At 44.1% G+C, this 17,009-nt stretch overlaps 1 protein-coding gene across 5 annotated transcripts in view; it reads right to left on the bottom strand.

Moving 5' to 3' along the window:
- CNNM2 (cyclin and CBS domain divalent metal cation transport mediator 2) overlaps window positions 1–17,009 on the bottom strand; it is a 142,129-nt gene that overhangs the window by 27,203 nt on the left and 97,917 nt on the right. Inside the window, exon 2 of one of the 5 annotated variants that reach the window (XM_035028293.1) lies at window positions 16,132–16,190. The exons of the other annotated variants lie outside the window; for them this stretch is intronic. Within the exon in view, the coding sequence (XP_034884184.1) occupies window positions 16,180–16,190 (11 nt within the window). The 3' untranslated portion in view covers window positions 16,132–16,179. Of the gene's footprint in view, window positions 1–16,131; window positions 16,191–17,009 lie in introns of those variants that run through there. 5 annotated transcript variants of the gene reach the window in all.

Raw genomic sequence — 17,009 nt, 5'->3', positions numbered from 1 at the left:
AACAGCGGCTACAGAAGACAGACAGAAGGGCAAGGGAAGAGCAGGTGCCCCCAAGCTGAACAGTCCTGGATTGGAACCCAAGCACGGCCGCTTCCTCGCAATTACAAGCTGTGTGATCACGAGCAAATGACAGAACTTTCCTGAGCCCCGGTCTCTTAAAACCAGGCTGATGATAACTGCTGCCACATACAATTGCTGTGAATATCAGAGACAGTGTCGGGGATCTGGCAAGGGCAGTGGCTGGGAGCCCCTGAGCAATCAATAAATGGTTAACTCTTCCTCTCTTTTTAACATTCTTCCTCAGTTCTAAGACACCATCAACTTACTACCAGCTTATTTGGAGACAAGAAAACCCACTATATTAAAAGCACACCATGATTAAAAGATGCATTTCCCTTTCAGAAAAATCTTTTAATAATGCATCTCTCAAATACCAATATTGGTTTTCCTAATCCAAGGCATGTGAGGCATCTGAAACAGGTCCTTGAGTTAAGCCAAGAAGACATGATCTGAAAATTTCATGCTCCATTAACATGTATATTACTTTTTTTAATGACAGGGTAGGGATTCTTTGGGGGTGGGGGGTGAGTCCTTTAAATAAAGTTTACTTAAATCTTCAAATTGGGTGAGTTCACCCAGACACAACCAGCTAGACAAACTAAAAATATTCTCTGGGGGCCAGGTCTGATCAAGTTCCCAGCACTTACTCAGAAACTGGCTTTGGTTTTGTAGGTTTGTTGGCCCTTTTCTGCTCTGCCTCAGACCCCTTTACAGGCATCAAGGAAGCCTAGAAGCTTAGATTGTTAGACAATTAGGCATCCTAACAATTTTCATCCTTAGCGTGCTCATGCTCAAAGAATGAAAATATTTTGAGCAAATGAGACAAGGAGGGAAACTTATCAGCAATAGATATAAACACTCATCAGGTCACGTCACTGCTACCCTGGTCCATTCAGGCCGGTCACTTTCTCACATCTGCTTTCCCAAGGACCCAAACATAAGCAGTTAAAAATTCTTGGTGAATGCTGTCTGTCGAAAGTTAAATTCTTTTGCTATTCCCAGCTTGTGATCATTTAAAAGGAATTTTCCAAAGCAAGGTCTAATATTAGACTCAAAATGAAGTTTCCATTCCACTGAGGCGCTATTCTCACCAAAGTAACTACCGCATAATCAGATTGTCTTGGAGCAATTCGTTTAAATGCAGATGGACATACTTGAAATACCAGCTCGATAGCACCAGCAGATCTGACTGGAAAGGGCCATACTCGAGGAGAAACTATTCATGTGAGTTAGGTTTCTTAGACTGAAAATTACTAAGTTTTCTTCCAAGCTCACTTGTAGGCTTTCATCCCCCCCACTTCCAGTGTTGAAACTTCTGCATCTGCCCCAGAGCCACATTCTTTTAGCTTTGCAATTCCTAGTGACAAGTCCTGTTTTCTGAACCTTCTTCCAGGTAAGCAGTACAAAAGAGAAAAAAAAAAAAAAAGACACCCCTCCTGTCGGATCACCCTTCGAGGGGAGAGCAGGACGGTGCCTGTATCCCCCACTTTAACCATTTGCCGCAATGAGTATGGTCTTCAGGCTCAGCCATGGAGCGATCCAAAGGAAAAGGTAAACTTGTCAATAGAGAAATTCTAAAAAACGGAGTTCAAATAACATCCTTTTTAACCTGAGTGTGGGAAGAATTAAGTCAGGATTAAAAGCAGAAAAGCAACTTTGGGGAAACTAATGAGAGACTAAGTGAAAAACTAGAAAAGATTATGAACTAGTGGATACTTAGCTTCCAAAGAGATGAAAATATAGCAATCAGCAAAATATGTAATTACAGGCATTAATAACACTAGAACTTTTTATTATCAATAGATTATTAAACAAACTTGATAAACTGTGTATGGAACAAAGCATACATGGTGTCACGATTAGGACTTGGAGAGAACCCTTTCTGGCGAGCTGGAAGAGGTTTTGTGGTACTCCAGGCACTTCGAACTGTCGTGAAATTGAAACCCCTAGCCTCTCTTCCTCCTGGTCTGGTTCTAGAAATGGAGGAAAAACAGGTCACTAAGTCAGGCTTAAGAGAACCTAAGCAGGACTGTATTCTGACTATAGGGTTCTAGGAGACATCCCAACTCAAATCCAGAATCGCGAGCAAGTTATTAGGAGGTAGTAACCTAGATTGTTCATCTTTCTTTAACTGCTGTGGTTCAAGGCAGGGCACTTGCACAGATGACTTTGGAAGCACCTGTCTCCATGATGAGATGGGCTAAGTAACCATCTGTACACAGTAAAACGAGCCTCACGTTTCTGCCTCTTCCTGTTTCTCCCACCTCCCAGCTGATTATTTGCATATTCCCTCTGGATTGCTAATCCAGCCCAGCATGGTGGCAGGTTGGCACCCCCGCATCTTTTAACCTTGCCACAATCCTGGGCTCAAATTTTAAAAGACAGGTACCAGGCAGGACAGTGATGAGGCTGACCAAGGGCACCTGATGAAAATAGGAACTCCTCTGCTCTCCTGCAAGTTGGATGTCAGCAAGGGGAAATGCAGCAGCAGACAGACTAGCTGTCTAGATGTAGCGAAAGAAGAAAGCCAAGAGAGTCGATGAAGTAGACTGGAATCAGGAACAACCTGACACCGCTGTGCTAATAGACAGTGACAGCGAATCGTCCAACAGACCCATTAAAGTAAGCGCGAGGCAAAGAGAGTCCGTGGGGCCCAAAAAGGCCACTTAAACAGCAGGAAGAACACAAGCAGGAAGATTCAATGAGGAGAAAGTCAGGCCAAACACTGTACAATCATCGTTACTGCTACGTTGCTCAACTCCAGGGGCATGGCTAGCAGAGAGCATGTGGCCTATTGTTCCCCTGAAGCGAAGCGATGCTGTAGCCCCTCGCTAACCAAAGGTGGGGCCCAACAAGCATGGGATAGGCCTTCATTTTTAAAGGATTCTCAGTGTAGCAAACAGAGCAGTTGTAACAAGTCATTCAGCAGGAATCAATAAAGTTCCTAAGAGTGAGTTCTCTGCAATTAGCACAAAATGGGATGGAGGAGGTTTGAATGGCCATACTGAAGTTCTCCCCAAGGACATCAGTTTTTGGATTAGTGGCCAAGAAGTCAATCCATACACTTTAAGTATAACCAGAATGAGCCCTGTTTTACGAAAAATGAACAAACGGATCAAGTGAGATAAGTCTATGACCATAATCTGTAATCCATAAAACACAGTGCTGTGTAAGTGTCTAGTGGGGGAGAGAGACACTAAGAGGAAGAGACAACAAAAAAGCATGTCCGGTTGGGTACAATGAACCGTGGAGAACAAAAAGGGGCAGAATGATTTAGTACAGGATAGGCAGGGAAGGGCCTCACTAATAAGGGGACATCTGAGCAAAGCTGAAGGGCGTTGAGGAGCCAGATGAAGCAGACAGGGGCCAGGCCGGGTGTGACAGGTGGGAGGAATAACAGAGGCCCTGAAGAGGGAGAGGTCGGAGGAGAAGGCAGGAAGGCCAATGTGGCTGGAGAAGAGCGAGCAAGAGGGAAGCAGGCAAAGAGGAGGTGCAGGTCCTATAACCATTAAAAAGGCGGTAGCTTTTACTCGGAGACAGGAGGTCACTGGAAGGTTCTGAGCCAAAGAGTGACATGACCTGGACTGTTTTAGAAGGATCTTCCTGGCTGCCGAGGTGAGAAGAGGCTTGGCAGCTGGTAGGAGAAGGATGGCAGTGGGGAAGGGCTGAGGCTGGGAGAAGGGAGAGCCAGAGAAGTTATTTCAGGAATCTAAGTGAGAGGGGAGGGCGGCTTGGAGCAGGTGCTAACAGTGGAGGTGACAAGTACTTAAATTCTAAGTATGTCAGATAGAGCCGGCAGGTTTGGCTGATGGACTGAATGCAGGGCAGAGGAGAGAAGAGTCAAGGCCAGCTCTACGGTTTTGCAGCCTGAGCCATGGGAAGGAGAGAGTCGCCATTAGTGAAGAGGGCTGCAGCAGGCCCATATCTGGAAACGGTGAAGTCAATCCCGTTGTAGACAGGCTAGATGAGAGATGTCAGCGGGTACGCAGAGGAGGAGAACGGGGTTTTGGAAGCCAAATTTAAGAAAACAATTTCAAGCAGCAGAGAGGATTCAAAAGCACCAAATGCAGCCAAAAAAAGGTCATGAAAGCCGATTACAGCGACAAAAAATGCTCAAAAAAGCAGCACCTGAGGATTGCCGCCCATGCCCAATGTCCAGCGTGAGTTCCACTCTGACCCTTCTTGCTAATGGGGAGACACGAACTGCTTCTGCCAGGGGGCCTTAACCAGAAAGGCCTGGGCCACTAGGACAGAACTGGGCTTTCCTCTCCAAAGTAACACCTCCCTCTCCAAGTACCCACTTCTAGAAATGATACCATTCGATTTCCAGTCACCCAGGCTCAAAACTCTGAAACTGCCTTTGCCTCTTCTCTCCCTTTCTCTCACCTTTTTCCTCTTCCTTTTTCATGAAGCATGAATACACAGAGTACCTAAGATGCACAGATCAGTACATCTTCACAGATATATAGACCTGCAGAGTCACCACCCAGGAGGACCAACGGGGTCACAGCAGAACAAGGGACCAAAGGGGGTGAATGAGGCAGGAGGCTGGAGCGGAGCCCAGAGCAGGGAATAGGGAACCGAGGTGGACAGAAGTGCCTAAGTAGGATAAACACACTTTCGGTTCCAAGGCAGATACAGGCCCGCCTGTGGCCTCCCTGGGAAGGCCTCCATCCCCCAACCCCTTCTCTTTGTTGACAGCAGATCCCCCCAGAATAGAGATCCCAGTGATCCAGCAACATGCGAGCTCACTACGATTAGGCGGGAATATAACCTCAGAACAAGGGAAGTGATGCTTGTCCTGTCTTCAGCCACATCTGCATTATTGTGTTCGGGTCTGGCTTTTGTATTTTACCAGAGGCAAACTGAGGACAGAACTACCAAGGTCCTGGAAGATGTATAAACCATACCACGGGAGGCACAAATGGAGAGAACAGAGACATTTAGCTAGAAGAGACACCTGGGCGGGGATGGGACTCGACAAAAGCCTACAAGTCCCAGAAATGGAAAGCCATCATTGGTGCCTGCGCCCCTCACCCAACAGCTTGTTACCTGTACTCATTCCTCCATCTTCCCCGAGGTTAACTGTCCCCTAATGAGACCCTCACCTTCTTGAAGACAGGGACCTAGGCTTTATGCATCTTCGTATTTCCCTCCTCCCAGCCCCCCGCCAAGTCTAGCACATCCCCTAACACCTGCCTCTTCCCTGCTCCTGCAAACCTAAGACCCACTGAGTCCCAACACCGGTTCCACAGTGTTCATTTCCCATCACCTGCTGAGCGAAGGAGAAAACCTGGAACAGTAGGGCTCAGAGGCCATCAGAACCTGGCCCACAGCCCCCTCCTTCCACCTCTATCCCCATACTCCTATGCACTCACCAGCCAGCAGCTGACCCGATTTCCTCCGGTTGTTACCATGATGGCTTTATTCCAGCTCTCCTCGCAATCCCGATCCTGGCAGTCCTTGTCATCGCTGCCCCTGCTTGGAACTCCTCTCCAAATGGCACCTTTCCCAGGAAGCCCTTCCTGGTCCCCAACGGTAGAAACGGTCTTTTCCATTTCTCAACTCCTGCAGCGTCCTCTGCATTTCTCCTCAGGCATGATCACTTGTTGCCCCATAGTAAGGGGTGTCATCTTCTCTGCTAGACTGAGCTCCTCGCTTCACATCCCCTCCCACGGCACCTGGCTGATGCCCACCCCACCTCACCCAACAGGTAGGAAGGAACACCTCTCAGAAGGGCTCGGCCATCACAGTACCCCAACCCCTGCACTCACTGCCACAATACGCCCCTCTGGGGCTGCCCCGCCACAGCCCCCCCCCCCAGGCTCTGCACCCACATTACTTTTAACCATAGATAGGTCCTTTCCCCTATCCATTTCCCTCTCAATTCAACAGCTACACAAAAAAGTACGCTGAATTATAAGCCACATTACACAAACATAAAGCCATTTTCTCGTAATTTTTATAAGTAAAACATAGGTGAATTCTTACACACGCCTTGTAGGTCTTCTACTGACTAATGTGGTTAACAGATACCATGTAACATGAGAACAATGGTTAAACTTGAGAAGAAACATAATTTCATTTAAGGAGCTTTATTACCAGCTATTTCTGTACCATTTAAAGCTAAACTGAAAACAAATTCGTGTGTGTGTGTGTGTGTGTGTAAGTACTTATTTTACCTTACCATCCCCACCAGAGCGAAATGCATTTTTTCCAGTTGAATTTTCCCACCATAAAATACACGAGAAAAATGTGACACAGATCTTAAAATAGTCCTATATAAACAATACATGAGTATATATATAGAAGCACTTGCTGTATATAGAAATCACTGGTTTTAAGTGATGATAACTGTTGCTATTCTGGGAGACAAAAGCCCCCTTTTACCAAAAGTTTTACTACTTCCAAAAATTCCTGTGGCCGACCAGTAAGTGACTGCTCGAAATCTCTCTGGCGGGACAGTTCCTCCACTCCAGACATGTGGGGTCATCTCAGTCACCAACCACCTCACTCCCAGTTAGGTCATGTCTGCCGGGGGTGTTGGGGTGGTTTACTGGGGTCGAACATGGAATCACGGTTCCCTAAAATATCTGAGTTGGGGGGGCTGAGGGTAGGGTTTTATTTGACACATGATAACATTTCCTAATAGGACTACCTCCTGGATAGAACTCTGAAGTTATCTACTATCTCAGATGATAGAGCTTTCCGGGAACGGGCCTACTATTCATTGGCCAAACTCAGAGTGAGGAGGCTGCCACTCACTGAGGTCCTCAGCCCCAAAAGGACTTTTTTTTTTTGGCAGAAGCAAAGCAAATGCCTTCCCAGAAGCTGACTATGGGGTCCTGGGCACTGTGCAGAGAGCCCCCAGTAGTCAAAACACACAGGCCAGATTTACCAAGGCCCAGCTCCGATGATGCACCTCCAGTTGACCTCCCTGTGTGTTATCCGTATCTGCTTAACATTTAAACAGAGCTTGGTTCCACCTCCCCATTCATACCTATAGTTTCTTATTCTATATCCCTAAAATACCAATACCTGAAAAAGAAAAAAATTAGGTTGAAAATATCTTTTAAGACATTTTTAAAGGAATTGTGTCTGTAAGATATCCCTGCAGTATTATTACTGACTCAGGTTGGATTTCCCTTCTCCATACCAATCTCTCATGCAATAAGATCAGAAACAGCATAGGCTGAGAAAATCCAATCCATGTGGTTCTCAGATCTTGACCAATCTATCAACAGAGATTTGGGAAAGGTATGGTTGCCTCGAAGGACAACCACATTTACATGTTAGGAAAATTCCTGAAATATACTAAAGCCACAGATACCTGCCTGGCCAATTATAGGCACACAAATATTTATGGGGTAAATCCACAAGTTTATCTAAATCCTTTGAACATATTTTTTATTTTCCATCTATACAATTCTCTGGGCTAAAATATATATATATAAAATATATGTATATATGGTATTTCACCTATCCTGAAACTACCACTTGCATTTTTAGAGGTATCTTCTGGACTCAGATTTTGTCTGGCATTAGTTTTTAAGTTATAACCACCTCTTCTCTTAGTTGTTGTCATTGTAGAGACGCCATCTGTTTATGATATGCCCGTTAATATTTCATCTGAGAATTTAATCTTGATTTTTTAAAGATTTTATTTATTTGACAAAGAGAGACACAGCGAGAGAGGGAACACAAGCAGGGGGAGTGGGAGAGGGAGAAGCAGGCTTCACGCGGAGCAGGGAGCCCGATGTGGGGCTCGATCCCAGGACCCTGGGACCATGACCTGAGCCAAAGGCAGACGCTTAACGACCGAGCCACCCAGGTGCCCCTTAATCTTGATTCTTGACAAAACTTTTTTTATATTTAACACTACACATTCAACTGTCACCTCCAATTTTCCTATCAGGCATACACTCTTCCACTCATCAAATCTATGTTGGAGTAGGCTTTATTCCTGGCAGAGAATTTAGGTGTCTACCTCCTTAAGGAGACTATTTTTTTTTAACAAATAGAAAGTGATTATTATAAAATGATTATTTGCTTTATAAAATGGATCATTGTTATATTAGGATTTCATTTTGAGATAATTGTATATTAATATGCAGTTGTAAGAAAGAACAGCAAGATCCCATGTATTTTTACCCAGTTTCCTCAATGGTAGCATCTTGCAAAACTATATAGCACAGTATCACCACCAGGATACGGACGCTGCCTCAGTCACGACACAGAACATGTCCCTCCCCACAAGGATCTCTCATGTTGCCCTTTCACAGCCTTGTAGACTTCTCTTCCCCCTCCCCCAAAGAGATCATTTTAATAGTTTCTCTCGTGAAATAAGTACTTAGTTTTCTACTGGCAGTGACACTTAAGCTTTAGCTTTTAAGTTTAAGCAAATGTTAAAAAGCTCACAAAATGGGGCACCTGGGTGGCTCAGTTGGTTAGGCGACTGCCTTCAATCCTGGAGGTCCTGGGATCGAGTCCTGCATCGGGCTCTCAATGGGGAGTCTGCATCTCCCTCTGACCCTCCCCACTCTTGTGCTCTCGCTCTCTCTCAAAAAACAAAAAAAAAAAAAACAAAAAAAAACCTCACAAAATGGTCATCAATAGGAAAACATTTTTCAGTCAACAAAAACTTGTTTTACATGCAACTTTTGAAAACTTAAAAGCTGGGGTGGGGAGGGTCTAATCCTGACAAGATTAGCTCGCAAGGCTTCCCCGGCTGAGGCACACAGTAGGCGGTTATGGAACTGTGAGTGCTCAGATAGGACTGTTTTTCAAGATCAGTAGAGAAATAAGCCCGGATTTCATGAAAGTCTGCAGAGGCATCTCAATGCAGTATCATTTTCCATGTAGCTCCTCTTTGGTTTCTCTCGATGGGATGGAATCTTGATGTGTCAACTTGGATAGGTAACAGTCCCCAGTAATTCAATTCAACACTAAAAACGTCGGTGCTGCCGTGAAGGGATTTCACAGACACAATTAAGTCCCTAATAGGTCAACTCTGAGGGTGATTACCCTGGGTGGGCCTGACTTGATTCGCTGGAAGGCCTTAAAAGCAGGGTGAAGACTTTCTGAAGGCCAGAGGAAGTTCCACCTGTCAGAAACAGCCGTAAACCATGCCGGGGTGGGGTCTTCCCTACGGACTCTGGACTGTCTTAGCCTCCACAATGACCTATGCCTGTTTCTTGTAACAAGTCCCTTAATATTATGAGCGTGTGTCTGTCTGTCTTCTACGGGTTCTGCTCGTTGGATGGACTCAGGAGCCACAACACAAAGGGATTTAGAAAGCAGATACCAAAACAAAATTAGGATTAGACCAAGTTTTCATTTCTCAAGCCCGAGACAATGGATGATTGTCTATGAAGACAAACTAATGTGGATGCTGAGCCAGAGAGAGATGCTCAATGAACTTTCCGGTAGAAATAGCAAGTCAAGTAACCTTTTGGAACAACAACAACAAAAATTAACCTAGACTAAACTGTAGTTGTATCTAAAAGAAACCAAATCATTTCTTTCAATCCATCCAAATGGACCCTCCTATTAAAGACAGCCATCTGGTCCTCCCACCTAAGTTAGGATTCCAGGCTGAAAACAATAGATGGGCTTTCATTCCCATACCACCACCCACTTGGGTTCTCTTTTGCTGGCCTTCAGTTTTGCTGCCAGATGCTTTAGCCAGAAACCCAAAGTAAGGCAATTAATATAAGATTCCAGCCATTCTGTTACTTAATGGCCCTTCCAAATGATTTGTGAGAAACTCTCGTGAATCAACAGAATAGAAACTGAAGAGTTTTTTCCATTATTCCTCTCTCCCAGAGTATTTAAAGACTTGGGATTTTCCCATCTTTTGGGGAAATATTTTTCTTATAAATAGTGAGGCATGCCGGGCATCTCCACTTCATCTTTTTTGGTGGTAACACTCACTGTACACTCACTGGAATGTTTTCCTAGTAAATGGTCAGCAATGGAAAACATGGCTAAGACAAAAGATGGCTTTCAGGCGGAGATGATGAGAACCTTCTCATCTTTCCCAAGAGATAGGTAGTTCTTCTATAGAACTCTGGTATTTATTCTAGAACTAATGAGTCTATTTCTGACTCATAGCCTTTGGATGATGAGGACTGACTATACCAGTAAGGTAACAGTCCAACAGATTCCTAACAGTCCATCAAACCCAACAGGAGACTGCAAAAAGAGAGATATATTTCTGCAGCTAAGGCCAAATATCAGTGTTTTAATTTTATGATTTTCTCTTCTCTTCCGTCCTTGTATCTTACTTTCTTGGACCAATCATCATTTAGAACTCTGTTTTGTAGTCCAACCCTCTTGACTGCAACTCAGCTAAATTTCCTGGATGATTTACAGCACAAGTAGGCAAGACTGGTGAGGACACCAAGTCGTACATAAAAACATAATCCTCTTGCGATGTTCATAGTGAACAAAAATTATCTAAGTCTAGATAGAGTGCTAAAAAACACTGCAGAGACATCTCGACACCATGCATTTGCTTTAGGAGCAGGCATTTAAAGGAAAGGGCTGAGCAGGCACCTGTTTTTTTTAAACCTGCTTAAAGGGCTTTGAAACTAAGGGCTGATTATGTTAAAGTGCGGCCCATCCCCTTTCTCACTCAAGTCTCCTTTTCATGAAGTCCTTCCTGAGGATCTCAAGTTGGGATGAGGAGGTGGGATTGTTATTACACCGTACAGTTAATATAAGTTAATAATTACATATTATCTAGTTAATAACCAGGTGATAGGAGGAAGGAAAAGGCTACAAGATTATCAAAAGTCACTAGGCCCTCAAGTTGAGGGAAAACTAGATCATGTAGTTCAATTTCTTATCCAATATATTAATCCTGCATGGAAATTTTGTGCAAATAATCAACTTGAAAAAAAATGAAGCAGGCAAAAATATTGTGAAGTTTTCCTTATTGTCCTGACATAAAAGAAGTCCTAGCATTTTCCTCTTCTGTGTCCTGTCCCTGGAAACCTCAAGCACATCATTGTTATTATAGAGGAGAAAAAAAAGATGTGAACAGATGACTTTAAAAATCCAACATTTTCAGGCGCCTGGGTGGCTCAGTTGGTTAAGCGACTGCCTTCGGCTCAGGTCATGATCCTGGAGTCCCGGGATCGAGTCCCGCATCGGGCTCCCTGCCGAGCAGGGAGCCTGCTTCTCCCTCTGACCCTCCCCCCTCTCATGCTCTTTCTATCTCATTCTCTCTCTCAAATAAATAAAATCTTTAAAAAAAAAAAAATCCAACATTTTCTGGTGTGCCTAGGTGGCTCAGTCGGTTAAGCATCTGATTCTTGGTTTCAGCTCAGGTCGTGATCTCAGGGTTGTGAGACTGAGCTCAGTGCCCAGCTCCCCACTCAGCATGGAGTCTGCGTAAGATTCTCTCACCCTCTGCCCTTCCCCCACCCCCATGCTCAGGAGCGCACACTCTCTAAATAATCTTAAAAAACACCAACTAACCAACCAACCATTTTCTATTATAAATTCCTTCACAATTTCTCCTGTTCACCATCCCCATTATCTATCTCTCCCCCAGATCTCTGAAATTGTGTTGGAGATAAAAGAGATTTTTCTATGAGGAAAGAATCACTACCTAAATATTCACTAATAGAAGTTTGGTTAAATAAATTCTAGCCCATCCACACAATGAAATTACTATGCAGCTATTAAAAAAAATCAAAGTAGATCTACATAATTATGAAAAGTTATCCAAAAATACATTAAGGGAAAAAACCTGAAATATTAGCCACAGTATGATCCCATTTGCATAAACTGCATGTCTATAGAAAAATTCTGGTGAGAAATAGGTAACGCGTACTGACTGAAATTCGTAGTAACATTACCAGTTTGTGTCCTACAAATAGTAATTCTATTAGTATAGTAGAGTAATTCTCTATTTTGTGTAATTCTCATCAAAAAAGGAAAAAACTTTATAACTGCATATGGTACATGACTGTACATGATCCTAATAAGAGAGAAGGTTGGACAAGGAATGAAGGAGAACAGAATCTTCTGTCAACATTAGATACCTCTTAAGCATCACTTCACAATCCTGTGGGCCCCACAGCTTACTCCTTCCGCTGCCTGAGCAGCCAGCTCCACGCAGATCCGGACCGGCTTTCAGACACCATGTTGTCATCCGACTCATGGGACAGCCCAATGTGCGGCTCAGTTCTGCCGGGGGACTTCTCCTGCAGCCCACCTGCAGTTGTGCGCATGCAATCCACAACGGGGAGGAACCAATGCCCCTGGGAGGATACTTCCTCCTTCTGCACTCAAGCACAGTTCTAGGAGCATTTCATAAAATGTCTCAGGTAGGAGAGAGCCCCTGTGGCCTGTAGTCACAGCCAAGGCACCATCTCGTCCTTGTACTTCTTTCCCTCCTTCCCATTTCACCTCCTCTGTCCTGAACTCCTGCTCCCTGGGATCCCATGCCAAATAAACTACTCTGCACACAAGCCTTTGTATCGGGCCAGAGTTCAGGCTAAGACATCATCAGATGTAGTGGGAAGTTTTTCCTACCAACCAGCCTCTGGCTTCATACATTTTACTCTTTTCTATTTCCATGATTCCAGTGCCAGGTGTGTTAGGACACATTTGTATCTTGACACAATGAATGCCGGTCCCGCACATTGTGTGTCACAATGGGCAGGAGTATTTCTCCATGTCATGCCCATGCTGGGCTGGCTAGCAGTAACTTACACATTGGAGTGACTGCAAACCCAAGCTAAATGGCTCCCTAGCTCAACCTCCCCACAGCTGGACTCCAAAAAAAAAAAAAAAAAAAAAATGCCTGGGACCACTCCAAAATCACCAGATGGGAGAGTGGGAGAGGGTAACTCAAAGAGGCAAGAGAATAATTCTGACCAATTGTAGTTAACATAACTGGACTTTGCAAGTTTTACAAAAACACATGATTGTATACACACTTGCTAGAGCCCTTCCTAGGACCCATGCACATAAGAAGCACTTAACCCTAAGCTTAATTAGCTTTATGGTCAAGCCGCTTTCCACCATGTCTTCATCAGGTAAAGATAACAAAAGTAGACCTAACCCACAGACTGAAAACTCTCAAATCTATATACTACCACCACCCCTAGTCTAATCTTCTCTCCTCAACTGCAGATAGAGATATAAAATTGCCCAGTTATTTACTTGATACTCTTCACTTGTCCTCCGGACATCTCAAGTCAAACACATCCAAAAATCTATCACCTTCTTCACCAACCTGTCCCTCCACTTCCATTCCTCTCGCTGACTGATGGCACCACCGTTTCTATCAAATGTAAAACTGGGGGAGTTGTCTCAGATTCCTCTTTTTCCTCTAGTTCCACCCTGCCATGATAAATTGCTTGCCAAACATTGTGATGACTTCTAAATTTAAGACTGCTTCGAGGGATGGCTGGGTGGCTCAGTCAGTTAAATGTCTGCCTTCGGCTCAGGTCATGATCCCAGGGTCCTGGGATCGAGTTCCGCATCGGGCTCCCTGCTCAGCGGGGAGCCTGCTTCTCCTTCTCTCTCTGCCTGCAGCTCCCCCTGCTTGTGCTCTTTCTGACAAATAAATAAATGCAATCTTTAAAAAAAAAAAAAAAGACTGTTTCTAAATATCTATTGAATCCCTCCAATAATCTCCAACCCCATTACCAGCTCACCTGAGTCACAGGTCCTCACTACGGGTCTTTGGGACTGCAACAACCTTCAAAGGCTGCCCATTACACTGTAGACAGTTTAAATGCTTCAGAATGGCTTACAGTGCCCTTGATGACATGACTCCTAGCTCCTTCTCTAACCTCATCTCCTACACCTTTTCTCATTCCACGTCAGAGCACAGTGTTTGCCTTTCTCCAAACCAGATGTGTGGTTTCACGGTTTCCTCTGCCAAGAACACCTCCTTCTCCCCTTGGCTCCTTTCCTATTACTCTTCCTCCAAGACACAATTCAAGTATCCTCACGTCCTGGAAGTCTTCCTAACCTTGCCTAGGCCAGCTGGGTTCGGTTGTCCTGTTTCCACAGAGCCTTCACTAGCTCCACCAGCTCATTTATTATGCTGTATTCTAATTCTCCTCTACTAACCGTGAGATTTTTTTTTTTTAAAGATTTTATTTACTTATTTATTTGAGAGAGCGAGCGAGAGAGCACAAGCAGGGGGAACAGTAGAGGGAGAGGGAGAAGACCCTGGGATCATGACGTGAGCTGAAGGCAGACGCTTAACCATCTGAGCCACCCAGGTGCCCCTACCATGAGATTCTTGAAGGCAAGAGTTCTCTTCCATATCGTAAGCGTCAGAAGCTAGCTAGCACAGTGTCTGGTATATAATATTTTCTTTTAAGGTTTTGTCCATTTATTTGACAGAGACACAGCGAGAGAGGGAACACAAGCAGGGGGAGTGGGAGAGGGAGAAGCAGGCTTCCCACTGAGCAGGGAGCCCGATGCGGGGCTCGATTCCAGGACCCTGGGATCATGACCTGAGCCGAAGGCAGATACTTAAGGACTGAGCCACCCAGGTGCCCCAATACTTTCAATAAAAGCAAAAAAAAAAAAAAAAAAAGTTCAAACTAATCATAAGAAAATAGGAGGGAAGATGAAGAGAATTAGGAAAAATGGTATTGTCTTTGCAAGCTCTTGTCATAAGATTATTTTTCTTCCTAGGACACAACAGAGTAAATGAGGCCATTGACTGCTGGTTGATTATAATTTTAGCAACCATTTCCCAGAAGAGTGACCACTTGTTGTTAACTGATCTAAGCCTTGTACATAAAAGATTCATTTCCTATTTAATTGACTGATTTTATTATTTTAACTCCTATTGGCACCAAGTTCTAGAAAAGTTACAATAGAATTTGTCCCCAGATAGGGGCGCCTGGGTGGCCCAGCCGTTAAGCGTCTGCCTTCGGCTCAGGTCATGATCCCAGGGTCCTGGGATCGAGTCCCACATCGGGCTCCCTGCTTGGCAGGAAGCCTGCTTCTCCCTCTCCCACTCCCCCTGCTTGTGTTCCTGCTCTCACTATCTCTCTCTCTCTGTCAAATAAATAAATAAAATCTTTAAAATAAAAAAGAATTTGTCCCCAGATAAAGCCAGCTTTAAAAACAAGGAGAAATCAAACCCTGTTGAGTTTGAGACTATCTTCCCATTGAGTGAGAATCTCTTCAAAGAATTTTCATGGTCTTCTTAAACATACAATATGAATTCAGCCTGGAAACCAAGACTCATATTCAAATATGATGGTAAAAAAATATATGCTAAATTTACTGAATGAATGTTCAAAAGAACTTGACATTCATTTGCTTATATCTTCAAAACTAGACCATCCTTCTGAGGGATCTGCTCCTCAGTAAAAATGACAACAAACATGTCTTAAGCTTTCTGGGAGAAGATACTACAACAGCCTAATCACCATGATTCCTGACAAAACATTCAGAATCTCTAGGTCATCCCTGGTTACTGATCCTCCCTATAAGTCACAGATTTTAGAGTCCAAATATGGATGATGGGACCCCAGCGAATCCCATTAGTGCTTAAGGGTCTTAAACTAAAATTGGGACAGATCTGGGTTTGGATCCTTTGGTTCTGGTGTGACTAACCATCTGTAGATAAGTCCGAAGTTCACTATGAAAACTGAATGATAAGAATGTAAAATTTAACACAGTGCCTGGCATACAGTAAGTAATCAATGAATGATAAGGAGTGTGTTACTGATAAACTGTCTCCTGGTTCTGGAAGTTAGAAATCATCTCAGATGTACCTGCTGTTTAATATCTTTTAATATCTATAGAAACAGACTCTCGGGATCATTGGGATCATTCAGCTACAAGTAGCTTTTAAAATATAGGTTATAGGCTTCTACCAAAGAGCATAACTTTTGTTATCTGAGCATTCAAGCCTCTGCAGGTTTGTCTTAAAGTTTTCAACGTAGCAACTCTACAGATTGTTCACTCTGTTTCTCAAAACCAAAATTTTGCAGCTAGGGGGGATCAAATGGGTTATGGAGGTCGTCCTCCCTCCCCTCTCACCTCTAGAAGTAGTCGCTCCCGCTTACTGGATGAGGCAGTGGGGAGGGCGGCCCATGAAGGAAGCTTGTACGGCCACTGCCTTTGTCATATTTCCTCTGTGAAGAAACAGAAGACTTCAGTTCCTGGGATTGGTTAAGCTCTAGAGAACTAAGGAACTACTTTGTATTTTCCTCAGAATCTCCTCTCGCTTTGTGCATAGCAAGCACCACGGCAGCCAAACCATCATACGTGTTTTGCATCTTTGTCAGGAAACTGAAATGATCACAAACACAGGTGGCTTGCGATACACAATAAAGTCAAGGAAGCCGGCACAGAGCAGAGAAAGACTCAAAGACTGAGGGAATGAGAAGAGGGAAAACCGAGGAAAGACTAAATTATATGCAATGACCACACCAACCCTGACGTTTGCAAAGATACTGCCAAGATCACTACGTTCAAGATCGGAAGTCGCTTGAGGTCCCCTCTGGTGCTGGTCATGGATTTGTTCATCAGGTATTCTTACTGAGCACTCACTGTAGGCTAGGCACTGTACTGAGCACCAGGGATTAAAACAAAAACACAAAAAAGGATGACTAGCCTTTACTGTCAAGGAACTGGAAGTCTAGCGGGGAAGACAAGGCAAGTAAAATTACAACATGGTAGACGCTCTCTTCAGCTGACCTCTGCGTAACAACTTGCTGATGAACGGACTCACTCCATTCTCCCTATGAAGCACATGGACTGAGGCCCCCAGCACACTGAATGCTTTTGGCTAGTAGGCTACTATCTAGCACTCTACATCCTCTACTCCCATAGATTAACAAGAATGTTTACTAAGAATTGGTTATTTTTTGCTCCCAAACCTACTTATGACATCTGTACTTGCTTGATGCTGCAACTATGTAATTTAAAAATTATAGAAACTGAGGACAATA

The sequence above is a fragment of the Mirounga leonina genome, unplaced genomic scaffold (assembly GCF_011800145.1).
Source record: "Mirounga leonina isolate KUSES-001 unplaced genomic scaffold, KU_Mleo_1.0 Mir_114, whole genome shotgun sequence".
In the NCBI taxonomy this organism is placed as follows: domain Eukaryota; kingdom Metazoa; phylum Chordata; class Mammalia; order Carnivora; family Phocidae; genus Mirounga; species Mirounga leonina.
This window is presented reverse-complemented; position numbering and strand designations above follow the sequence as displayed.